The sequence below is a fragment of the Manihot esculenta genome, chromosome 9 (genome assembly GCF_001659605.2).
Source record: "Manihot esculenta cultivar AM560-2 chromosome 9, M.esculenta_v8, whole genome shotgun sequence".
Classification (NCBI taxonomy): Eukaryota; Viridiplantae; Streptophyta; class Magnoliopsida; order Malpighiales; family Euphorbiaceae; genus Manihot; species Manihot esculenta.
The window spans coordinates 36855429-36879560 of NC_035169.2; the positions used below are offsets into that span (position 1 = coordinate 36855429).

The window sequence follows — 24132 nt, forward strand, 5'->3', positions numbered from 1 at the left end:
TTATTATTTTAATAATTTTATCTCAAAAAATTTAATTTAAATATTATCAAAACTATTAGTTTTTAATAATTATTCTACACAATTATCAAATAAAATTAATTAAACTCATAAATAAGAAATTTAAACGTATATTAATTTTAAATGATAAATATTTAAAATCATTTTAAATAATATATGAATAATTTATTAATTTAAACTTATTTAAATAATAAAATAATATCCATTTTAATTGTAAATAGCTAAATAATAAAATTCTTGGAATACCTTTCATATGATGCTAACATTCCATATTTATTTTCATTATTCACATAAAGTATTTTTACATTTTACAATTAATACTTTATTTAATTATATTTTACTACATTTTTTTTCTGAGGAATGGGAAGAAAATTTTTAGTGCTCTTAATTTTTCTAAAGGACCTTTTTTCCCCTTAGTACACATTCTGCAATCATCCTCTTCTTCTCAAATGTTCAATAACAATAATGGTAACAATTTAAGGACATAACAAAATCTTGATTTATGAGATTTTAAATCATAAATATCAAAACTTCCTACATACGCCAGTCCAAAGAATAAGCTAGTTTGTGCAGAGCCACCACCACTTCTCAACTCTGTAAAACCTTGCGCTGCACATCTTCCACTCGTTGCCCATTTTCCTGTACGATTCACACAACACTGAATGCTGACTGAATAGTAGAAGAGACTTGAGAAGCAATGGTTTGGGATGCAAACTGCTGAATCTGCTTCCTGGCATCTGCACAGAACACCAGTTTTTTAATTATTTTCCAAAACCATAGTCCAATTGCGTCTGACAGAGCTTTGGAAAGAACAACAAAATTAAAGGAATGAATAGGAAGTTACAAAGAGAAAAGGTCAGGTAAGCATTTGTTTTTATGATCCTCAAATGAACAAATTAATTGATTAATGTAAGAACACCACAAGCAAAGCTCCAATAATCGCCACAAAAATGTACTGCTATCAAGTTATGCATTGGAATAGGATTATTTACTTTATTTAGTAGCTAAGCTTATGCAACTCAATAAAATCCTGCACTAGAAATCAATGGCCCATATCCTATTCCATCCACAATCACATCCAATGTTAATTTGAATCCTGGACTCTTTTCTGACTGCATCAACATGAGTTTTTTTGAAGGATGTGGCTGATTTTATTCGATATCTCATAAGTATCAAGTATTAAAATCAAGTAATAAATATCTCCACAAATATTAAGAACAATGATGCGGGAGAATAATGCTAAAGGTCATATTCAAGCAAATAATAGTATGAACATCCAAACATATTTCTTTCTCACCTTTGCGGCATTTAGTGAAGCCAATGATGTTCGCTAGACTGAGAGTCAAACAAACTCCAGTAATGAGGCAGTAGTCAGCTTGAAGCCTTATGAGTGAGAAAATTCCAAGCACTAACCAGACAACAGCCTATGAGGTTAATGAACAACATTAGCACACAAAACATTAGAATCTTATAACAAAAAGAGTATAACCAAGTCACAATCAAGCAGGAGTGACAAGTACCAAAATCATCACATACACAGCTCTACATTCACTAAAATTTCTCTATGTCTGATGCTTCATTTAGAATCTTATAAAAAAATGGCAATAATTCCCTTAGCATTCAATGGGGACCCTCTTACATTTCCTGAATTCCTCAAAAAATTACACACTAAGTACAATATCCTTCCTAAGCATATGTTCAAGTCAGTAGCAAACTATATAAAATTTCACTGGCTTACCGTTAGGTAAAGAGTCCACCAGAACAACCATGAATCCTTCTTGTTCAGCCGGGCCAATGACTAATACACAGACATCAACCAATATATCAATCTATGTTTAGTGAAGGGCGGAAGAATGTAACAATTATACAAACCTCTTGATCAAGGGATTCAAATTTCCATACGCTCTCCCCCATATCATCTATTTCATTCCACCACCTAAGACCAACTAAAATACGTCCACTCACATTCTTGACCACCCAAAAGTCAAGAGCAGCAAGAAGAACAGTCACCACAAAAATGATGACAAAATTATCAATAAACAGTGCAGAAAGTATGTAAAATGCCAAAGATGTAGCCTGCGAAAAACAAGAAGCACAATTATGTACAATAAATTGTTCTTATACAGTTAAACTTACAATGACAAGTGTATATGAATCTGGCATACCTTGAAGAGAACGTGAAATAAGCACACCCTTGGATTGGCATAATCCTCTCCAGGAGGCTGTCAAAAATATTAAAATATATTATTTGAGAAGCATAACTGGTGAGTATTCCTGATAATGTTTTAACATCAACAGCATTCTTGTCTCATATAATTGAAAATTATTAACAGTAAAAGAAGAAATGCAAGAAGGAGCTGTTTAGTTCCATTTCATGAGAGCTTCATCGCTGTCTCCTTATCATCACATTCCAATAGGAATCCTTCTTTACATCTTAACTTTCAAAAGCACAAATTCTTAGAAATTGTATACTAACACTAGCAAACTAGAATTTATTTAATATTTTTTCCTTTTTAGTAAATATTGTGAAGCAAATCATTTTCATTCACACGTCTAATGAAAAGATTTTGAAATGCACTAGTTTTACGCCTTCCCAAATCACAATAATAGTTCACATTTGCACTACAATTCTCATATAAATCCTCGATACTTCCTCAGTAAGCAATACAAACTACAAAATCATCGTATATTCTTTTCTCTTTTTTCATTCAATTTTTCTCCATTTTCCCGCGAACCAAACAGAGCAAAAGCTACAAAAATCCTCCAATGCAGAGCAGATCGATTAAAAATGAGGCGCATGTATTTTCATGTATACATAACACAAGTGCAAGACAAAACCTAAAATTGAACACCACAAACCAATAAATCTAACGTAGAATTGAAATTGAAGAACAAGAAGGATATGGTTATGAGGCCGAGTCAGCTCACCTGGTTGAGATCCATTTTCAGAGAGATTTAGCAATTTATCAAGATTTTGAAGGCTACTTTTCTTCGCTAAATATGTGAAAATAAGCTAAATAAAGCTTTTTTTTTTTTTTTCTGGTAATTCTGTTGTTATCGACAGAGACAGGCAGAAGCAGAGAATGTTTCGCTTTCAGGACTTGGCTTACATACAGACTCGCACACTGTTGGATTGAAACCCAAACCGGTTCGGTCTAACGTGGAAGTGAAACCAAATCAGATTGCTTTCTTTAATCTGATTCAAATTAAATATTTTCTTTTAAAAAGTTCAATAATTAAATTAACTCAAAATCGAATATATTAAAACTAAAACTTTGTAAAATCACAAATCATTAAATAAATTTAATATTAATATTCAGTTCAATAATTATTCAGATAAAATTAACTTCATAATAATCTCACCCGTTTGTTTTTTTTAATATTTATATTTTCTTTTTATTCCTAGATCTAAATTCTTATATAAACTATAATAAAAAAAATGAGTTTGTAATATACCATTTTAAGTCATTTTTCATATTTTAAATATTTTATTACAATCTTTATATATAAATTTATTAATATATTTTATTTTTAAATTAAAATTAAAGAATAAAGAATAAATTATCGTATTAAAAAATATTTTTTATGAAAATATTTTACATAAAATATTTTTTATAAAAAATATTTTTTAAATGTAAGTTATTCTTCACAAACAAAATTATTATAGTTTTTATCTTATTTTTAAAAAATAATTTATATTTAAAAAATATTTTTTTAAAAAAAATTATTTTTTATTATTTAATTTTACTTTAAAATAAAATATATTAATAAATTTATTTATTGAGATTAATAATATTTTTAAAATGCATAATATTATTTGTTTTAAATTTTTTTTTAAATGATTTAATTTTTTTTATTTTTTTGATAAAGAAATATTATTCATTGACTAATTTAATTAAGTGTTGGTTAGAAAATATAGATTTTTCAAAAATATAAAATCATTTAATTTTTGTATCTCTGTTCTGAATGCAAATCCCATAAATATCATTATGATTATATTTTTAATAGAAAAACTTAATTAAATTTGAACTTATACAATTTGCAAAAAGATTTATTATAATAGATTAAAATGATTTATTTTTGGCCCATGATAAATCAACTAAACTGGAATTGCTATGAAAAGCCTAGGCCATCTTGAGAATGGGCCACAGTTGGAGCAAAATCCACATTTCAATCCAGCAAAGAAGAAGATAGAGTGGAGAGTGTGGTTCACTTTTGGGTTTGGCAAAAGACAACAAACCCATGAAAAAAAGGAAGTAAATTTGGGAAAGATTGCAATGCATTGGTTCATACAACACAGAAGAAGAGGTGGTAATGGAGTTGATGAATGAGAGGCTGTGGGTATAACCAAAGTGAACGTGGGGTCATTGTCTTATCCTAATTCTTGGAATTGAGTGGGAGCCAAGAAAAAAAAAAAAAAAAAAGAAGAGATTGGTGGAAACCACAAATCTTTCAAATTTCTGTTTTAACAAACACCCACAAGGGAAAAGAGGGTAACAGAGAGGCTTCTTCACCAATGGCAAGTTTAGTAGCAATCCAGCAGCAAGCTCAGCCCTCTTTCTCTATCCTCCCTTCTTCTTTGTCTGACTTCAATGGCACCAGACTTCACACTCAACTCCAGGTTTGTCTGTTATTTGTAGAATCACATTCTTTATTGAGAAACTTTCTGGTACTTGCTGCAAAAGACCTGCTCTTGAGTATCTCCAATTATGTGAGGGGAAAAGAGCATATAGGGTCTCTCTCCTCTTCATTTATGGAAATTTTACTTATCTAGTTGAACCATTTGAAATTCGTCAAAGGGAACTACTTTGGCTATGGTTGATTGAGCTATTTGATTGCAGTGTAAAAGAAAGGTATGGCAAACAAGGGGAGCACTGCAGGTAACAGCATCAAGTTCCAAGAACATTCTTGTAATGGGAGGCACCAGATTCATTGGTGTGTTTTTATCTAGACTTCTTGTCAAAGAAGGTCATCAGGTAAACCCATCTCTTCCGAGTCTTTGGCTTCATTTGGTTTACTGATTGGAAAATTGGAATGTGGAGTAGTTTTTCCATCAAACAGTTATTCTACATTTAAAATTTGAATTAAAACTAAGAATAACTATTGTATTCCTATCATTTTCCATTAACAAAATCAAGCCTTCATTTCAATTACATTCTTGTCTTCAGCAATCTTTATCTTGGATTAGTGGTTCATTTGTAAGCTTTGCAGGTGACCTTGTTTACCAGAGGTAAGGCACCAATTACTCAACAATTGCCAGGTGAATCAGATCAAGATTTTGCTGATTTTTCTTCCAAGGTATTTTCACAAACAAATGGAAGTCATTATCCATGAAGAAATGATGTTCTGAATTTCTCTTCTACGTTAGTTTTTTTAATCAGATCTGGATTTTGTATGATTTGCTAGATCTTACACTTGAAAGGAGATAGGAAGGACTTTGATTTTGTGAAATCCAGTCTCTCAGCTAAAGGCTTTGATGTTGTCTATGATATAAATGGTATGCTATGTCCCATTTTTGTGCCGTTAGCATTCTTCACCTGTCTAACTAGGATAGAATTGTTTAGTTGTCTTCCCCAAATTCTTATTTTTTCACTTATTTTCAGGACGCGAAGCAGATGAAGTTGCACCTATATTGGATGCTCTACCAAAACTAGAACAGTAAGCTCTGAACACTCTGTTGATGAAATTAAACTACAATCAATTTCTAAGCCCAAGAGATTGTACTTGTTGAGGCAATGTGGACAGATTGATTGATATTCAAAGGAAGAAACTACTGTATTGTTAGTTTTGGAATTATAACCTTTCTTGCCTTTCTTTACCGCTATCTTTGAAAATCTAAAAATCTCCAAATTCTCAGGTACATATACTGCTCTTCTGCCGGAGTTTACCTCAAATCTGATCTTTTACCACACTGTGAGGTTGGTTTCATATCATTCTTTTGTCATGGAAAATTTGGATTCTCATGCAATATGATAATCAACATAAATGATAACATGTATAACATCTCAAAAACATTAATATTTTGTGATCTAAAGTAGAGATGGCAACGGATTCGGTATTTTGGCTACCTAATCCGACTGCAGACAGTTTTGGGAAGTAGTAATCGGATTCAGGACGAATTCGAATTTAAAAAAATAATAGCTGTTGGGTTTCGGTTTACTTTGGATTTTATGTATATATAAATAATTAATTTAATATAAAAATATATTTTATAATAATATTTATAATTTTTTTTTATGTATTTTCATTTAAAATTAAAATTTAAATATTTTTTAAAAAAATAGATTTTTTAAATGAAAATTATTAATGAAAAATATTTTTTATATAAATTATTAATTAAAATATATAAAAAAGTTTGAATTTTATTGGGTTCAGGTAAATTAGATTAATTTTTAATCGGAACGGGTCAGATTAACCTACCGTTTACATCCCTAATATAAATATAAAGTATAGAAGAGATACCAACAGAAGCCTTGTATGTTATTCATAGATTACATTTTCCAAGATCAAAGTCTTCTATACTCATTAACACTTGGAAAGGATAAGTTCTGTTAAAATCAATCTTAAAGAGTAATTCTTTGCTAAAAATACTCTGTTCTAGTTCTGAATTATTTTCATCTGGTTGTAGACAGATGCCGTTGATCCAAAGAGCAGGCACAAGGGAAAGCTTGAGACAGAGAGTTTACTAGAATCAAGAGATGTTAACTGGACTTCTATAAGGCCAGTCTACATATATGGGCCATTAAACTACAATCCTGTAGAAGAGTGGTTCTTTCACCGCCTGAAAGCAGGTCGCCCAATTCCAATTCCCAACTCAGGAATTCAAATTTCCCAACTTGGTCATGTGAAGGTGAGTACATTCTCTTCCCACAAAACATTTGGGCTAAAATCAAGTCTGTAAGAAGTGATGCATACTTAGAATTGAGATTCTTTCAGTAAATTACTAGTTCATCTGTTCAACCGATTTCATTGAGTGATTACTTTTAGGCATCTCCTTTTTCTGTCTCTCTTTCTTTCCCTATACTTTTTCAATTTGATTCTAACACATTAACAATTTGCTCAAAAGGAGATGCTGCATATGAGCTATAAATGCATGATATGTGATAAGCAGTTCCAATGATTTTTCATGTTTTACAATATGACAAAATGTTTTCTGAGGCAACATAGTTCAACAATTTCAGGATTTGGCAACAGCTTTTTTACAAGTTCTTGGTAATGAAAAAGCATACAAGGAAGTATTTAACATATCAGGGGAAAAGTATGTAACTTTTGATGGTTTAGCAAGGGCATGTGCAAAGGTAATTGTTGCTGATGTATTACTAAATATATGTCAAAAATAAAATTTCCATCGCCTACTAATTTTTTTTCCTCAATCTACTCTTTCCTCTTAGGCTGCTGGTTTTCCAGAACCTGAGATCATTCACTATAACCCCAAGGAATTCGACTTTGGTAAAAAGAAGGCATTCCCATTCCGCGACCAGGTAAATGTTAACAAACTTGCCATGGAAGTTGATATGTGAAAATTTGATTAACTTAAGACAGATTCCAAATGTTGAGCATAGTTTCCATGTGAGATGTGAAAGTAGTTCAAGACTGGAAATGCTACTCCAGTTGTTGTTTTACTAATGAAATTATTCTTCTGCAATGTAATGCAGCATTTCTTTGCATCTGTTGACAAGGCGAAACATGTTCTTGGATGGAAACCTGAATTTGACCTGGTAGAAGGCCTTGCAGATTCTTACAATCTAGACTTTGGTAGAGGAACATACAGGAAAGAGGCTGATTTCTCCACTGATGACTTGATTCTTGGTAAGAGTCTTGTTCTCCAGGCCTAGATCTTCAGATTTTGTCTCCCTGTTTCTCTCTCCCTCTCTTTTTTTTCCCATTTCCATTCAAGTGTAGTAATAAGTTAACAAATACCAAACAATCACCACTTCAATAGAAATATCTGGAATCCAGATGTTTTGCACAGGCTGTTGTAAAAGGAATTTGCATATTTGATCAGGTCTGGAATTGTGCTCGATTCAATTTGAACCTTGCCTTGTCTCATGCATTAATATCCCAGGATCCACTTTTCCTGCAGAATACCAATAGTAGAGCATGTTTATTAATTTTTTTATAAATTGGCTCTGACGGGTTCAAATTCGACATCTTTTAATCTAAAGACGACTCCAGTACAATGGGTTTGGTCTCATGGTTTAGTACACGTGAAACTCATACGATTCAATGGTCTAAATTCATCAAACAGTACATTTCCCTTCAAGCACATGCATGGAATCTGCTTTAGCATAAATCCATGACTGATATATGTGGACCAATTCTTAACCATTAAGCTGAGACCAATAGAAAAAGGATATGGAGTGTGAATGCAGAAAATTAAGCAAGACCATCTTTTTCTCTCACCTGAAGAAACTTCTCCTGATAATACCATGTTCCAATAGAATATGGTTGCTTATCAATCAGGAAATTGCTATATTGAATTCCTCCAGAGGAAAAAAAAGGGTGAAGTTGAAATATCATCACTAATAGTAGATCAAAAGAGATGGATTAGTTTGACAGATGAAATAAGGAATTTCCCATCAACCAAACACATTTAGCACCGTGGAAATGAAGCTTTTGTGGATTAGTTTGAGGGATGAAATTCCAGGTCCCTGGAAGAAAAGTATAAACTACAAGTACAAATCAATCTGTTCTAAATTAATTTCCAACTTTTGCTGGCATATCAGTACTCTTTAACTGCTTTGATGCTTTAGGAATGGGAAATTTACTATCAGATCCCTAGACTTTTATAAAATTTACAAAAAAAATTTACTATTGAGTCTCTTAATATTGCATTATTAACAAATTAGTTCTTTTATTTTTGATTAAAAAAATAAAAAATATATATTAAACAGCTATATATTAAAAAAAATAATAAAAAATTTTATGAATTTAAAAAATATATATATATTTATGAGGGAGAGAGTGCTAATTTATTATATTTTTCATAAAGCAATAAAATGTGATTAACTTCTAAAAAAAACAAATAACATTAGTCCAAAGTTTGACTGATTAAGTTTTGTATAAAATTCAAAACATTATCCAAATAAAACGTCGGTCCAAAATTACCATTATTAAAAAAATAATAACTTCCAAATTTAAAAATAAATAAGAATTGGGTCCCACAGTAGACCAACTAACAAAACTGTAACACTGTTATCTGGGAAAAACGGCACTAAACAGTTGCTTCCTCTGCCCCTACTGCACCGTCCTATAAATCCGACACCGACACTTGTCCCATCTACGTGCCCATGCTTACCTACACGCATTAACAGATTTTACCTGTTAAAATGATTTAAATTGCTTACATAAATTGATTAAATTAATAATAAATATTAAAAAAAATGGTTCTATCGTAAGATCACTTTATTTTTAGCTTAATTTATTTTTATTCTTAAACTAGAGTTTATTAATTCATTTAAAAATATTATTATTTATCATAAAAATATAATTATTTATTTTTTAATAATTTAAAATTTTCAATGCTCTGTGTGTTCATTAATTTTATTAATTATATGTCAAGCAGCATATAACTTTCTCACGCATTAGATATTCGTGAAACCATTCATTTTTTACAAAAAATAATTAAATAAAATGATAATTCATTATAGAATAATTAAATAATTATCAATTTTATTAGAAATTTAATAGCCACGTGGATACAACTACCTACGTGGCTCCAACCCTTGTGACTTTCGTGTGTGGTTCCTGGGTTCGTCGTTGCGGGCCCCTTTTGCGGTCGTTTGGCGGTGGCAGTTGGGCGGAAAATTATATATTTTATGAGCACTTTTACTTTTACTTTTTATTTTTTAATTTTTTAAAATTATCTTCCAATTTGTCAACATTACCCTCAAATTGCCAGATAATAACAACTGCACCCCTAAACCTAATCGCAAATAGCTAAGAACTAAAGGGTATTTATACTAGACCTAAGGTGGGACCAGCCGAATCTTTGGGCATATTCTGCGGATAATATTACCACAGCAATTTCTTGCACCGTCCAATCCTTGGATTCGTTCTTTACCGTCGGATCTCAAGATTTTGCCACGCGTAGAGTGCGATTTATTTTTGAAACAATATAGATTTATGGGTATACAACGACGTCGTATTACTACAATAATTTATTCCTCCAATTTTCATTCCAAGAAGCTTTTACCAAATCTACTGGATCCCACCATAATTAAATTAATCACTACATATTTTCTATAAATACCTCACAACCCATCAACTCAAATCCATCAACAAACTCAAGCAACAAAGCAAATCTTTCAAATTTTCTCTCTTTCCAAACACATTTTTTTGTCTCTTCAAGAAAAACTCAAGTGTGATCATGGCTCCAAATCTCACCACCTCCACCAAGACTACCACTTCTCTGGTTAAGCAAGCTAGTTTATCTAGCCGTGCCTATGTGACGTTCTTGGCTGGAAATGGTGACTATGTGAAAGGTGTTGTGGGGTTGGCCAAGGGGTTGAGAAAGGTTGATAGCAAGTACCCACTAGTGGTGGCCATTTTGCCAGATGTTCCAGAGGAGCACCGTAAGATTCTGGTGTCTCAAGGGTGCATAGTCAAGGAGATTGAACCTGTATACCCACCTGAGAACCAGACCCAATTTGCCATGGCTTATTATGTCATCAACTACTCCAAGCTTCGTATATGGGAGGTATGTGTTTGTTAAAATAGTTAAGACAGATTCAGTTCAATTCAATTGTGAGGTTATTTATGTGGGTTATATGTTTTTGCTTTGCAGTTTGTGGAGTATAGCAAGATGATATATTTGGATGGTGACATCCAAGTGTTTGAGAATATAGACCACCTGTTTGAGTTGGAAGATGGCTACTTTTATGGTGTTATGGACTGCTTCTGTGAGCAGACATGGAGTAACTCTCCACAGTACAAGATTGGCTACTGCCAACAGTGCCCTGATAGGGTTCAGTGGCCTGCTGAGTTGGGTCCTAAACCTCCCCTATACTTCAATGCTGGCATGTTTGTTTTTGAGCCCAACCTGTCCACGTACCATGACCTGTTGACCACTGTCAAAGTCACCACTCCTACCCTCTTTGCTGAGCAAGTAAATATCAAGTTTTACTTGGGTGTTGTGGTCTTTTTAATATTAATTAAGCTCATTTCCACTAATCAGTTTCTTAATTGGATCATTGGCAGGATTTCCTGAACATGTTCTTCAGGGACAAATACAGGCCAATTCCTCCAATTTACAACCTTGTTTTGGCAATGCTCTGGCGCCATCCTGAGAACGTTGAACTTGACAAGCTCAAGGTTGTTCATTATTGTGCTGCTGTAAGTATCAAAGATGCGCTTAAAACTATAACCACAGCTTCTTCCTTCTATATATATAACAAGTCTGTGGTTCTAATGGCTTTTGTTTGTTTAAATTAATCTGCTTCAGGGATCCAAGCCATGGAGGTATACTGGAAAAGATGCGAACATGGACAGAGAAGACATCAAGATGCTGGTAAAGAAATGGTGGGACATTTACAATGATGAGTCCTTGGACTACAAGAACACCGTGGGCGCTGCTGGTGGTGGTGGAATTGAAGGTGGTCTGCAACTACCCTTGGCTGCACTGTCGGAGGGTGGTGTTGTTCACTACATTAGCGCCCCATCTGCTGCCTAAGCTGTATCAGACTATCAGTAGTGGAAATGCTTTGTATAGGGATGGATGCATGAGGCTTTAATTTACATATAGGTGATAAAAATTTTAACTTTTGTGAACCCCCATGTATTAGATTGGAGTGGTTTTTTCTGATGTGAGGACCTTTTATCCCTCCTCCGTACTGTTGGTTTTCTGAATTGTTTTTATATTAATATCAATATGGAAAGTGTTTTTAGTTTTTTACTGTAATTTTGTCTCAATCTCCCCTTCTATTTATTAACTCCTTTCCAATTAATTATCCATTTTTAGGTTTTGGTTAAAATTATGATTACTCCAATTAAGGCTTAATATTCTTAAATGCCAACCCATCGATCAAACCATTATCTCTTTCCCTCTCTTTATTTATATTTTTTTTAAACAATGGGCAAAGGCTCTAATATTACTGTTTTTTTATATATATAATTAGTTCTGGCCGAGTTCTAATGTGAGAATCCTCAGTTTTAAATGAGCTAAATTTCTCATTTTAATATTACAACTTTTTATTTTCCATTTTACTTCATTGGAATATTATTTTTAATCTTAAGACGTGTAATTTTTAAGCTTAAGGTCATATTTATTTTCAGTAATCAGTCACCAGCACCAAGTAGCCGATGATGATTAATTTTTGCACCGAAACTTTGAATGCCAACCTGAAATCTCCATCGACAGATCTTGGTCTGATTCGGCTGAAAATTTACTTGGGCTTCTGAAAATGCAACCAACACTTGCGCTAATTGCTCAGGCAAGTTTTCTACGGATTTTGCGAAATGATTGCTCGGGAATCTTCGACTACAAAAGCAATATCCACCTGTGAGAGTGGTTCTCTTTCAAAGCCATTCCTTTATTTTTTTTAAATTTTAAATTCACCCTTTGCCTTCTTTTTTTTTCTCTTCTTTTTCAAATCAATGGGAGCTCATGTTTTGCTCTGTCTCACCCTTGAGTTTTAGCAAGAGAGGAATTTCATTGCTTTATACGTATGACAATTGCTTCAAGCACATCCCAGCCCAAATCGACGATCCAGCCGTAGGCCCGTGACATTCCAACTCAACGTCTCAACCCACCACTAGTAAAGAATCAGAATGGATTAGCCTAAATTTCATTTTGTTTTTATTTTTTATATTTTTGGATATGGCATCTTATCTTAATTTATTTAAGGTCTAAAAATTAACAAACAATAATGAAATTAGCAGCATTCAAATTCACGTCCATCAGCGATTAAGATGTCCTCTGAAAAAGCAAGGAACAGAAAGATACAGTGCTAAGACGCCATCAATTCAAATGGAAGAACTAGGATTTTCCTTTTGAATTTGTGTCAATTAAGAGCGAGGGTCCTTTCGCACCAACTGCATAATGCCTCTTTATATTCACAGCAAAATTACCATAAAGCATCGACTGCTCATTGGAAGAAACAAACTCCTTTGATCAAGAGGCATATCATGTAACATATACGGACAGTCAATCATCAATTATTTAAAGTCTACATGAACAATTTGCCAATTTCTATTACAGTAAACAATATCTAAGACGCATTCTCTCAACAATTACAGGATGAGAAATCCAGGGACAACAATTAACCAAATTTTAAAGCAGACTGCAATCAGAGATGTGGCAGGAAACTGAAACATCCCTCTACGCCTGAAACCATCAAAAAAGGCAAATAAAGTCAAATCAGACAGACGAATGTTATCAGCGAATTTAGTCAAGTTTCAACTAGACCACTGTGGCCCTACCTTGTTAGCAATGTTGTTGGAAAGCCATTCAAGTCCCTCGTAAAGACCTTCACCTGAGGTGGCACATGTGCTCTGGATATACCTACAAGAAACACAAATATCCACAATGGATGTTGGTTTCGCCCATCTAGATGATAATTCACGTTTGCAACAATTTATCGAAAAGATTAAATACCAATGGCGTTGACGAAGTGAGTGAAGACCAAGCTTATCAGTAATCTCAGCAGCATTCATAGCATTTGGAAGATCTTGCTTGTTTGCAAATACAAGCAACACAGCATCTCTCAACTCATCCTACACATGAAATAGAATATTATTAAAATGCCCATAGTGAAGAAACATATTTGGCACCGTTGCATTGACAAATTTGCTACTAACAAGTGCTTGCCCAAGAAAAGATGCTTTGTGCAAATCTTTTTTACAAAAATCCATTTCCATCAAATCAATGGGAAAAAAAGATACAATTCTACAAACCTCATTCAACATACGATGCAGTTCATCCCGAGCCTCCACCACACGATCACGATCATTGCTATCAACCACAAATATCAGCCCTTGTGTGTTTTGGAAGTAATGTCTCCATAAAGGTCGAATCTGTTAAAAGAAGCAAATGTCCATTAACAGCAACTTCAAACTGTTCCTCAATACACACCAGTAAAACAACTGCAAACCAATAATATTCTCATTTGTACACATCAAAGCCAACATTGCATAAATAAGGAATTTCTTAGCGATACCAGGACTAGTCACTGGATTGTCCGTATTTAAATTATTTCTTGACATCACACAGTCCACGCATAAGCACACAAAACTTACATTTGAGAAGGAGAAGGAAAAGAAAAAAAGAAAAAAAAAAAAAAAACAGATGACTGTATACATGTAATGTATTGTATGGACAACCTTACTCAAGCACCTGAAGATATGGATGACATCAAGTACACAACACATGAGAAAGACACATTGCTAATAGGATACCAGTGAGCCAATAGAAGATCATAAGCATGGACAATTCAAACAAAAACCTTATGGAAACCAAGATTGCAGAAAATGAAACATCTGCCACAGCATGTATAGACCAAAGACATTGCTAAAGTCCTCGTAGCATAGTTTTCCACTGTGTGTGAACATAATTAAGGAAATAAAAAAGCCCATAAACATGTGTAAAACCAATCATTGCAATCATGTAAAAATTATCAGACAATGAATTGTCTGCCACAGCCTGGATAGCCTTTCCTCATTCAACCCAAGGAAAAACTTGAAAGACAAGATAGCAATAGTTGTTTTAGCTTATGTTTTTGTTGTGTGCTGATAAAAAATTTAATCAGCACAAGACCGTCCATAAGCACGTGTTAAATGTGCAATAAGAGAAGATGCAGCCATGCAGGTGTATGTGCTTGTAATAAATAAAATTTCTGCCATGCAATCTACAGCATTCCCTGTAAAGGTCAAAAGGAAAACCGAAACATTGTATGGCAGTAAATGTAGCTTATGATTATGTTATGTGCTGATGGAGCACATCTAATCAGCACAAGACCGTCAATAAGCACCCCAATTGTGGTCAGTGATTATGCAATTTCAAGGTCATTATCAGGAAAAAAAAAATTTGCAAAACAAATAGCAGCCCAAAAATAGTTAAAAATAATAATAACAACAAAATAACTAGTTTTCTTGTGAAAACGTTCTCGGAGCGCTAGCCCCTATAAGGGCTAACATCACATACCTTGTCCTGACCACCAACATCCCAGACAGTGAAGCTGATGTTCTTGTATTCCACAGTCTCCACATTAAACCCTGCGTAAAATGCAAATAAACATCACTCACCAACCAAAACAACAAAATAACAATAAATCCAATAATATACAACAGTAAAACGGAAGAGCATCCCAGCCAATGAAAACTTGTCCATAAGTTACAAACAACAACATAGAAACATACCAATTGTAGGAATGGTAGTCACAATCTCTCCCAGCTTGAGCTTGTACAAGATGGTGGTCTTACCAGCAGCATCAAGACCCACCATAAGAATTCGCATCTCTTTCTTAGCAAATAGCCGACTGAAAAGCTTGGTGAATGAAAGCCCCATCTTTTCTATCTAGGCTGGATTTAAAAGGCCATAAGTATCCCAAGGAAAAACATGCCATACCCATATACAATCAAAATGAAGAAGATGCAAGTGAGATCTGGTAATATACAGAATATGAATGCTAAAAATGGATTGCTACCATTCCTCGTAAGAAGAATAAGGATTAAAAGGCAAAAGGCATAAAATTAACTCAAACTTTCGCTTCTTCTACCTTTACAAGGCAACAGCAATCTACCCCTTCATTCCCATTACATATTCTCATTCATTTTTTTTTTCAAAAATAAATGACATAGATAAAAAGCAAACACAAAGATATCCTAGAGGAATCAGATCTACATAAAACACGAAGAAATCAGCATAAATCAGAGGCTGAAACTTTGAGATAAACCAAACAGATCCCTCATAATAAAACAACAATCAATCAGATCCAGATCTAAATCTGGATCTACAACAATAACAAGAAGCAAATCCACAAGGAATGAAAAAGGAAAATAACTCCATGGAATTGAAGACAGAGAGAGAGAGCTTACAGAAACCTAGAAGAGCTCCGGAGCAAAATGGAAAAGAGATGAGAGGGACGGAGCGGACGGTATGAAATGGAGGTCTATATCCTCCATATTTAAATGAGTCGGAGATAACGGCTGTGTCTACGCCGTTAGTGCTTTTAACGATTTTCGATTCATTTGGTGCTCGTTAATCGTTAGGGTAAGTTAGTGTGTATTTGGTGCGGCAGGGCTCAGCGTTGTAGTGTGTACATTAAATTGTAGACCGTACAGCTGTACAAAGGGAATAAAAAAATATTTAGAGGTTCACGCCCTTCATGGTGACCTTTAATAAATGTATTTTCTTATATAATAATTTTTGTCCACACGAAATCTTAATAAATATAAAGTAAGACTAAACAATATTAAATCAATAACTTATTTGAAATTTATTTACTAAAAATATTAAACCAAAAAATTTTAAATTTAATAAAAAGTTTTTGAAATTTATTTGAACTGTTTAACCGGGTATCTTAACGAGGGGGGAGTGGCAATTTCCTGGCGAATCTATGATCAAGAATAGCATATTAATCATAGGTGTTAAAGTGGAAGAATATGTTTCCCGCTAGTTGATTAGCGAATGTCTGGCTCAAAATTTTAATTTAATCTAATTTTAAATCATATAAAATGAAATTAATATTTTGATTAAATTAAATTATATTGAAAAATTAAAAAAAATTAACCTATTGAAGTTATAAAGCTCAGATTAATCTAAAATCACAACAGCCTGAAAGAGTTGGACGTGGGGCCACCCATAATGGACACTCCTTATAAATAATATTTTATAATTTTTCTCATTTTCATGTTTATATTAATTATTTTATTGGTAATAAATATTTTTGTTTGAGTCATTTATATAATTATGATGGATAAGTAATGAATAATTTTTTAAAAGAATAAAACGTAAAACAAACTCGGGTAATTAAGGAAATACTGATAATTAATTAATGTTCTTGATTAAGCAAAAAAAAATAGTGCTTAGTGATAATAACTCCAGAAATTACTCCTAAATTCGGGTAATCAAGGAAAAATCACCCACATAGGCCTCATAATTAATTATGAATCAAAAACAAATTCATGTTTCTCCGTAGATAAATTGGTGAAACAGAGAAACTTAATTGGCTTTACTTCTTTGTTTCTTTTATCTCATGATTTAGGAATTTGCAGGCAACTGTAATTCCAGGTCACCTTTCTCTTGCTTTTCACATTCCTTCCAGGCTTCAATCTCTTCAACACTCTTCAATCTCATCTCCCTGTCTTTCCCCCACAGAACAGCGTAAAGCCCCCCAACAATCATCACAGATCCTACAGCCCTGAATCGTCACACGTAAATTTCAGAATCCATCGCTAAAAGTTGGAAAAAAAATGGTAGAAAGAGAAATGTTCATACGTTCCAATGTACAATTTCTCACGAAGCAGAGCCCAACTGAGAACAGCCACAATGACCAGCAACAGTGGGCTGAAAACTGACACGTAAAGTGCTCCTTTCTTTTGAATACTCCATGAGGTGAGGGAAAATGCTAGAGCAGAACATACAACTCCCTGGAATTACGTGTACATTAGCAAGTGAGAGTTTCCAGGAATTTGCAAGAAAGGTCAGCAAAGGCGTAGAATTCTGGAAACATACTGCGTAAAGAGCTGCAATTAGCCTGCCTGGAGAGTGTAATGACCACTGGGATGGTTTGTGATTTGGAAACAAGCCAATGACAACACACTCAATGCTACCCATAAAGCACATCAACAATGTGCTTGTATATGGAGCTGGAAACTTGTCACCTACCTTCGCCTGCAAAGATTTGAAATTGTAAGCGGAGAAAATTCTATATTCGAATTCGACATCTCACAGTTTTCTGATTATTACCTGGACGGTGAACCAAACTGCCCAGCAAACTGCACTAGCCATTATAAACAAAGGGCCCAAAATGAAGTTTGATTGGGAAGAAGAACTGTTGCTTCCCATTTCATCAGCATATTTCCAGTGAATGCTGGATTCACCTACATTGATGATTGCTCCATGGTAAAACGACAACAACATGGCACCTCCTACACATATTATTGTCCCTAACAGCTTAGCTTGTCCTGATATCTTCTTGATTCCAACAGATTCCTGCCTGAAAAAACATTAAAATTAGGAATCAAATGTTTCAAAATCCTTGAATAAACAATCAAATAAAGAGAACAAAAGAATGTAATTGATCACCTGAGAAGGACTGCAAAAATGAAAGTAACAGCAGGGAGAATATTAGTCAGTGCACAACCAATTGTTGGGGTGGAATTTTCTAACCCAATAAAATAAAAAACCTGGTTTCCAGTTACCCTGCAAATTTAACAAACAGTAATTTAATTCGAAAACACTCAGTTTTGAAAATGACATTAATATCCGATTAGTAAACAGGATTAATTTTTTAATTACCCAGTAAGGGAACATATGAAAATCTGCAACAGCAGGGTCTTGGTAAGCTTGGGTCTTGTTTTCCTGCACCAAAATATAAGCAGAAATTCTTGTATTTGTAATTTAATTAAAAACACATTCTTAATAATAAAAATTAAATTATTGATTTGCAGTTAAAATTAAATTAGAATCTGTTTGGTACCAGAAGTAGCCCCCATGTGGCACCAGTTTTAGAGCAGATATGTAATTAATTGCAGCAGCAACTGCAGTAATTCAAATACAGAAAGGGGTTGCCAAATGGCAACCATGCAATTATTATTGCTTAAAATAAATAAATTGTTTACATAATTATATATAATTTTTATTTTCTTTAAAATGAAAATAAGTTTTTTTTTAAAAAAAAATTAAAAGCAAAATTAATTGAATTTAATTATTGTAAAATCTTTTAATTCTAAGTAGTGAAACGGCTAGAAATGCCAAACCCAAATTAATCGATCAGACAGTTGTATAAACTACTAAAGTTCCAAACTAAGCAGCAGACGTATCTCTTAAGTCACTACAAAAATTCTAAGAAAAAGTGCAATTAATTAATTTTTGTCTCTTTTCTTTTGAAAAACATTAATTAATTAATTAATAGGTATTTGTATTTTTTAAATTATCTAAAAACAACAAACTCAACTTTTAACACATAAAATAAAAATAATTAAAGGGCAAATAAATCAAATTAGTAAAAAACAAAATTTTTTTCATATCATGAATCTGAATAAAGCTCAATGATATGTTCTTTTTTTCTTTCTTTCTTTCTTTTTATAATGTGAAGTTGTTTTCTTGGGCAGTAAAGAAACTCAAATCAGAAATTCTTGAATTTAAAATGAGGAAGCAAGATAGAGTTTTGTATGAAAAAGCTTGCCAGCTATTTCAGAAATGGATTCAAGAAATCAAAACAGCTCATTCTTTCTCTGATATACAAGACTGAAACTGATCAAATGAAAAATAATTTTGAAGATATAGATGCAGCAGTAGCTAGACATCAAGCAGAGGTCTGCATGCAAAAATAATATATGAAAGAAGAAAAAGAAGCAAATGGGATATTCAAGAACTCATGAATTCGGCTGTTGAAGAAGTTACCATTCGAAAAAATAAGCAAAAGGGAGGATTGCAATGGTGGCAAAAATTTGCCGGTAAGAGACAAGAACCAGTGGTTTCATGCCGGAGTCCATTGCAAGCTTTGAAGTGATGTTCATCCCTGCAAAGCCAAACTGTACAAGGACCATTGCCAAGAATGGAAGAAGATCACCCACAACATCCATTCTCTCTCTGTTGATCTAAGTTTTCTTCAAGAAATCAAATGAGAAGTACATAGATATAGAAGGAGATCTGCAAGAGAGTTTGATTTTTTTTTTTTTAAAAAAAAGAAAGAATTATAACAGAAAGTAATAAGGGAGCAAAAATCTATACATGATGAAAAAAAGAGAAACGGTTCAAGATTTCTTGTAAAGACTTGTGCTTTTGCATGGACCAAACGGTTGCCATAAAGCTACTTTGAGCTTTGTCTCGTCGTGTCTTGGGCTTTGCCATGCCACCTATTGCTCCCATCCATTAACGACACTCCGTTTTGACACGTAAGCAAAGATAATAAGACTTTGTACGGAGCATGCCTCTTCTCTCTTTGAGGGAAATTCTTAAGTGAAATTAATTCACTATAAATTTAAAAAAAATTGAAATGAAGAATTCACAAATCTCCCTAATATAAGCTCTTAAAATAAGAAATTAAATCTAATTGTCAAAAAATACATTGCCTAATGATTGGTTGATGTTCATGATATAATCGTGGGATAATTTTACGTTTATGGTTGATTTTATGGGGAAAATGAAATTGGAAGCAAAGTGAAATAGGTCTAAGGTAGACGTAATTGGCAACTGGGGCAAGAGTTTCGTGCAATGCTTTTCTTTCTCCTCTTTTCGAGCCTTGTTTTACTGGAAATGCTTCTTTTGTAGTGAGTGTGCTTCCCATGTGTCAAGTTTCCGCAAAATAAGATAAAAACGGCCATCTTTTTAATACTTTTTAAAAAAAAAAAAAATTATAATCCACATTTTGTTTTTAAATTCTACCCTCTTTTTTTTGTGTTTTTAATCTTCAATTTAAATATTTGATAAATATATTTTTCATAAAAATTAGTGATTTATATATTGTTAAAATTAATAATTTCGCATTAACTTAATTATTGTGCTGCTAATCATTAAAAAGCCAACAAAAAAACCTAAATATTGAGATTGTTTAAAATTTTCTTAAAGGATTTTAATTAACTTCAAGAAAAAAGCTTGTAAAATATATTCTAAAAAATGAAAATCGAATATATACACACATACTTATATAAAGAAAAAAAAAGGAATTGTAAATTTAAGAATAGAATTTGTTTTTCAAAGTGTATAAATCCACGAACTTGAGTTTATAAAGGAGAAAAAGTCTTTAGCCACCGAACTTTACTGGAAAAAAAAAAAAACCTTTTATACGACAAAGTTCTAAATCCACTTTCTTGGTCAAAAGATGGCCCAGAAAATAAATTGGGCCTGGTATTTATGTTTAGGATCGGCCCAGATCCGTATGAGAAAGTCCGGCCTGCTTTTTGATTGTCGGTGGAATAATTATGAATGTAATTTTTTATAAATTAAATTTAAGTTAAATTTCAATTTATATTAATATTTTAAGGAAGTAACATGTGTCATAATCATACCCAAACTCTTATAATCCACCTGGTCATAAACCGGACCGAATTTGCACACGTCAGATGAATTTGTCTGAATCACTCTCAAAACTTCAACTAGATCTACACCTTGTCGGTCCCACTCTGACACAATCTCAGTTGTCACTCAGCAGTACCACTCAGCTATTATAAAACTCATACAACCAAAGAGTAAAACGCTCTTCGCTTCACTTCTCTGTTCTGCTGTGACTTTTCATTAATGGCGTCTCCCTCTCCGCTCTCTCTGTCTCTTACCTTTCTTCTTCTCCCTGTTTTTCTTCCATTATTTTTCACTTCGGTTGCTTCTCAGTGCAAGAATTCTCCTATCATTTTCAACTTTGGGGATTCCAACTCTGACACTGGTGGACTCGCCGCGGGCCTTGGCTTCCCTGTAAATCTCCCCAATGGCCGCTTATTCTTCCGCAGATCAACCGGTAGATTGTCTGATGGACGCCTCCTGATCGATTTCCTCTGTAAGTATCCTCCCCCCCCCCCCTTTTTTTTGGCTGAGTTGGTCAAAGTTTGCTTATCTAATTTTTACGTACCCATTTGACAAGGTGATGGAAGAATGGGATCTAAAGCATTATAAAATTTGTAAGGGATAGTGTTCTGTTGTTTTATCGTGTGCAGGCCAAAGTTTGAATGCTAGTCTCCTAAGCCCATATTTGGATTCATTAGGGTCCAGTTTCTCTAATGGTGCAAACTTTGCAGTTGTGGGGTCTTCTACTCTTCCAAAATATGTTCCTTTTTCATTGAATATTCAAATAATGCAGTTCCTTCATTTCAAAGCTCGTGCCCTTGAACTTTTTACTGCTGGTAATTTCTCATCTTCATTTTCTTTAAACTTGTGTGTGTGTGTGTTTAGCTATCGGATTAGTAACCAAGTAACAGAATGATCTGTCTCATAGTTAGGTTTGTTTGAATTCAAACATGGGTGCTCCTTCTCTCCCCTGAACTAAAAGAATTGGAAGTCTAATTGGATGATATGTCAGTTTTACTTGTGAAAATATGTATGCAACTAGGCTGCAAAAATTGCAGATATGTAAACAAGTAAACTGAGCTTTGCAGAGTTTTCTTTTTTCCGTTTAGGAAATATGATCAATGCTGAAGGGTTCCAGAATGCACTTTACATGATTGATATTGGACAGAATGACCTTGCTGATTCATTCTCTAAAAACCTCTCCTATGTTCAAGTGATCAAAAGGATTCCATCCATCATTCGAGAAATCGAAAATGCTGTCAAGGTAACCTTAGTAATCCAGAAGAGCTTAGCAATGGTAATTACACTTGTGGCATTCTCAAATGTTCCCTACTAAGAAGAATTTTGCCTTTTCATATAAAATAGACTTTATATGGTCAAGGAGGCTGGAAATTCTGGATACATAACACCGGGCCATTTGGGTGTCTCCCTCAAAAACTTGCATTAGTTCAGAAGAAGGATCTTGATCCACATGGATGTATTTCGAGTTACAATAGTGCTGCAAAGTTGTTCAATGAAGGATTGCGTCGTTCATGCCGAAGGCTGAGGTCTCAATTGACAGGAGCAACTATAGTTTATGTAGATATGTATTCGATCAAGTATGACCTCATTGCCAATGCCTCCAAATATGGTAAGTTAAATATTGTCCTTTTTCTCATTTTCTTCTTTGCTTCACCAGTATTTTCTGCTGTTCTTGACTGTCAAGATTAAAGAGACCCTGATAAGTGATAACCATTTAATACCAATAACCTAATGTTTTGTGATCAAATAAGCTAACTTTATTGTAGAGATCTTTGCAACTTGCAAGAGCTGTTACAGTTTTGAGTACACGAATCACTTCGACTTCTTTTTTGACCTTGCAGGTTTTTCAAGTCCACTAATGGCATGTTGTGGATATGGAGGACCTCCATACAATTACAATATTAAGGTAACCTGTGGTCAGCCTGGCTATCAGGTCTGCAATGAAGGATCTCGATTTTTGAGCTGGGATGGGATCCATTATACTGAAGCAGCTAATGCAATTATGGCCTCCAAAGTACTCTCAACGGCTTATTCTTCACCTTCAACATTGTTTGATTTCTTTTGTCGCAATTGATTTTCATTTGTACCATGTTCAATTTCTTTTACAAGAAGTCTACTGAACTTTATAGTTGTGCTTTCTAAATGGTACCATCTGATCATGTGTAGTAGATAAGAATAGATTTTGATTGTTGAAAGTTAGTAGTAAACTTGCCCAATGTATTTGGGTACATTGCAATTGATAAGTTATAAACTTGCTTCTTTTCTTTCTCACTTTTGGATGGTATTTGTGGTTATACCTTTGCCCTCCAAGCCTTTGTTTGGAAGGTTTAATCTAGATGTTTACTTTTCCAAAACCATTTTTTCTTGGAATACATTGGTCGTTAGTAGCTTTCAAAAGAAGCAGCCTCGTGAAGCCCAAGACTTGTTTGTTAAAAAGCTTGAGATAAAGACGGTTTCTTGGAAAGGATTGGTTTCTGGGTATGTTAGTACTGGAATGATTATTGCTGCGAGAAAAATGTTTAATAGAAAGCCATATAGAAATGTTGTTTTAGATATGGTCTGGGGCTACATGCAAGAGGGAATGGTTAAAGAGATGGAGTCGCTCATTTGGAAAATGCCGGAGAAGTGGTCTCTTGGACTGTGGTAATAGGTGGTTTGATTGAAGATTGAACATGTTGATGGAGCCAGAAAGCTTTTGTTATGATGCCAGCTAAGGATGTTGCTAGGACTAATATGATTAGGAAGCTTGTGCCTGGGGGGAAGATTAAGTGAAGCAAGAGAAATTTTTTATGAGATGTCAAACGAGATTGTCATTTCTTGCACGACTATGATCGGTCGTCATGAAGTTGTTTGAAGTAAAGCTGGATAAGAATGAGGTGACAGGGACAGCAATGTTGATGGGATATTACTCGGGAGCGGCAGAGTTAATGAAG

The 24132-nt window shown here is 33.7% G+C and overlaps 6 protein-coding genes across 7 annotated transcripts; 3 read left to right on the plus strand and 3 right to left on the minus strand.

The window, feature by feature from the left end:
* Nucleotides 1-288: 288 nt before the first annotated feature.
* Nucleotides 289-3080, minus strand: LOC110623727 (Golgi apparatus membrane protein-like protein ECHIDNA). The gene is made up of 6 exons (XM_021768748.2): nt 2947-3080; nt 2184-2240; nt 1891-2094; nt 1757-1816; nt 1316-1442; nt 289-755 (listed from the first exon to the last, which is right to left on the minus strand). The coding sequence occupies exons 1-6, from the start codon at nt 2959-2961 to the stop codon at nt 667-669; spliced, it is 552 nt and encodes a 183-aa protein (XP_021624440.1). The 5' UTR covers nt 2962-3080; the 3' UTR covers nt 289-666.
* A 1132-nt stretch (nt 3081-4212) lies between these two features.
* On the plus strand, nt 4213-8052 carry LOC110621948 (chloroplast stem-loop binding protein of 41 kDa b, chloroplastic). The gene is made up of 10 exons (XM_021766253.2): nt 4213-4639; nt 4860-4994; nt 5230-5316; nt 5425-5515; nt 5622-5676; nt 5876-5936; nt 6647-6868; nt 7200-7316; nt 7410-7499; nt 7674-8052. Exons 1-10 carry the CDS (start codon nt 4535-4537, stop codon nt 7851-7853), a joined length of 1143 nt encoding a protein of 380 aa, XP_021621945.1. The 5' UTR covers nt 4213-4534; the 3' UTR covers nt 7854-8052.
* A 2226-nt stretch (nt 8053-10278) lies between these two features.
* On the plus strand, nt 10279-11917 carry LOC110622907 (galactinol synthase 2). Its single transcript, XM_021767627.2, has 4 exons — nt 10279-10717; nt 10805-11125; nt 11218-11352; nt 11462-11917. The coding sequence occupies exons 1-4, from the start codon at nt 10388-10390 to the stop codon at nt 11687-11689; spliced, it is 1014 nt and encodes a 337-aa protein (XP_021623319.1). The 5' UTR covers nt 10279-10387; the 3' UTR covers nt 11690-11917.
* A 1189-nt stretch (nt 11918-13106) lies between these two features.
* LOC110622908 (ADP-ribosylation factor) lies at nt 13107-16199 on the minus strand. Its single transcript, XM_021767628.2, has 7 exons — nt 16051-16199; nt 15373-15534; nt 15158-15228; nt 13912-14031; nt 13613-13731; nt 13438-13519; nt 13107-13342 (listed from the first exon to the last, which is right to left on the minus strand). Exons 2-7 carry the CDS (start codon nt 15518-15520, stop codon nt 13337-13339), a joined length of 546 nt encoding a protein of 181 aa, XP_021623320.1. The 5' UTR covers nt 15521-15534; nt 16051-16199; the 3' UTR covers nt 13107-13336.
* A 786-nt stretch (nt 16200-16985) lies between these two features.
* LOC110621893 (WAT1-related protein At1g09380) lies at nt 16986-19900 on the minus strand. Its single transcript, XM_021766175.2, has 7 exons — nt 19583-19900; nt 18476-18538; nt 18263-18379; nt 17924-18173; nt 17690-17848; nt 17453-17604; nt 16986-17375 (listed from the first exon to the last, which is right to left on the minus strand). Exons 1-7 carry the CDS (start codon nt 19762-19764, stop codon nt 17216-17218), a joined length of 1083 nt encoding a protein of 360 aa, XP_021621867.1. The 5' UTR covers nt 19765-19900; the 3' UTR covers nt 16986-17215.
* A 1465-nt stretch (nt 19901-21365) lies between these two features.
* On the plus strand, nt 21366-23470 carry LOC110622564 (GDSL esterase/lipase At1g09390). Of its 2 annotated transcripts, none has more exons than XM_043959799.1 (5): nt 21366-21671; nt 21829-22014; nt 22267-22442; nt 22544-22808; nt 23041-23470. In XM_043959799.1, exons 1-5 carry the CDS (start codon nt 21419-21421, stop codon nt 23271-23273), a joined length of 1113 nt encoding a protein of 370 aa, XP_043815734.1. In that variant the 5' UTR covers nt 21366-21418; the 3' UTR covers nt 23274-23470. The 2 variants fall into 2 exon arrangements, with proteins under 2 accessions (XP_043815734.1, XP_021622811.1); XM_021767119.2 differs by having other exon boundaries at nt 22288-22442.
* The last annotated feature ends 662 nt before the right edge of the window (nt 23471-24132 follow it).

What these genes read in the sequence shown, in the direction of transcription:
- LOC110623727 (XM_021768748.2), bottom strand. An exon ending in GGTGGACTCTTTACCTAACG is followed by an intron (nt 1,443 to 1,756) that starts GTAAGCCAGTGA and finishes TTAACCTCATAG; the next exon opens with GCTGTTGTCTGGTTAGTGCT. An exon ending in CTTCACTAAATGCCGCAAAG is followed by an intron (nt 756 to 1,315) that starts GTGAGAAAGAAA and finishes TGTTCTGTGCAG; the next exon opens with ATGCCAGGAAGCAGATTCAG.
- LOC110621948 (XM_021766253.2), top strand. Translation starts at nt 4,535, where the DNA reads ATGGCAAGTTTAGTAGCAATCCAGCAGCAAGCTCAGCCCTCTTTCTCT. An exon ending in GCTCTACCAAAACTAGAACA is followed by an intron (nt 5,677 to 5,875) that starts GTAAGCTCTGAA and finishes CCAAATTCTCAG; the next exon opens with GTACATATACTGCTCTTCTG. An exon ending in CCCAACTTGGTCATGTGAAG is followed by an intron (nt 6,869 to 7,199) that starts GTGAGTACATTC and finishes CAACAATTTCAG; the next exon opens with GATTTGGCAACAGCTTTTTT.
- LOC110622907 (XM_021767627.2), top strand. Translation starts at nt 10,388, where the DNA reads ATGGCTCCAAATCTCACCACCTCCACCAAGACTACCACTTCTCTGGTT. An exon ending in CCAAGCTTCGTATATGGGAG is followed by an intron (nt 10,718 to 10,804) that starts GTATGTGTTTGT and finishes TTTGCTTTGCAG; the next exon opens with TTTGTGGAGTATAGCAAGAT. An exon ending in TTGTTCATTATTGTGCTGCT is followed by an intron (nt 11,353 to 11,461) that starts GTAAGTATCAAA and finishes AATCTGCTTCAG; the next exon opens with GGATCCAAGCCATGGAGGTA.
- LOC110622908 (XM_021767628.2), bottom strand. Translation starts at nt 15,520, where the DNA reads ATGGGGCTTTCATTCACCAAGCTTTTCAGTCGGCTATTTGCTAAGAAA. An exon ending in GACTACCATTCCTACAATTG is followed by an intron (nt 15,229 to 15,372) that starts GTATGTTTCTAT and finishes CATTTTACGCAG; the next exon opens with GGTTTAATGTGGAGACTGTG. An exon ending in TGCATCGTATGTTGAATGAG is followed by an intron (nt 13,732 to 13,911) that starts GTTTGTAGAATT and finishes TTTCATGTGTAG; the next exon opens with GATGAGTTGAGAGATGCTGT.
- LOC110621893 (XM_021766175.2), bottom strand. Translation starts at nt 19,764, where the DNA reads ATGGATGTTGTGGGTGATCTTCTTCCATTCTTGGCAATGGTCCTTGTA. An exon ending in ATTTTTGCAGTCCTTCTCAG is followed by an intron (nt 18,174 to 18,262) that starts GTGATCAATTAC and finishes ATGTTTTTTCAG; the next exon opens with GCAGGAATCTGTTGGAATCA. An exon ending in CAGTTTGGTTCACCGTCCAG is followed by an intron (nt 17,849 to 17,923) that starts GTAATAATCAGA and finishes AAATCTTTGCAG; the next exon opens with GCGAAGGTAGGTGACAAGTT.
- LOC110622564 (XM_043959799.1), top strand. Translation starts at nt 21,419, where the DNA reads ATGGCGTCTCCCTCTCCGCTCTCTCTGTCTCTTACCTTTCTTCTTCTC. An exon ending in CCTCCTGATCGATTTCCTCT is followed by an intron (nt 21,672 to 21,828) that starts GTAAGTATCCTC and finishes TATCGTGTGCAG; the next exon opens with GCCAAAGTTTGAATGCTAGT. An exon ending in CCTTGAACTTTTTACTGCTG is followed by an intron (nt 22,015 to 22,266) that starts GTAATTTCTCAT and finishes TGAGCTTTGCAG; the next exon opens with AGTTTTCTTTTTTCCGTTTA.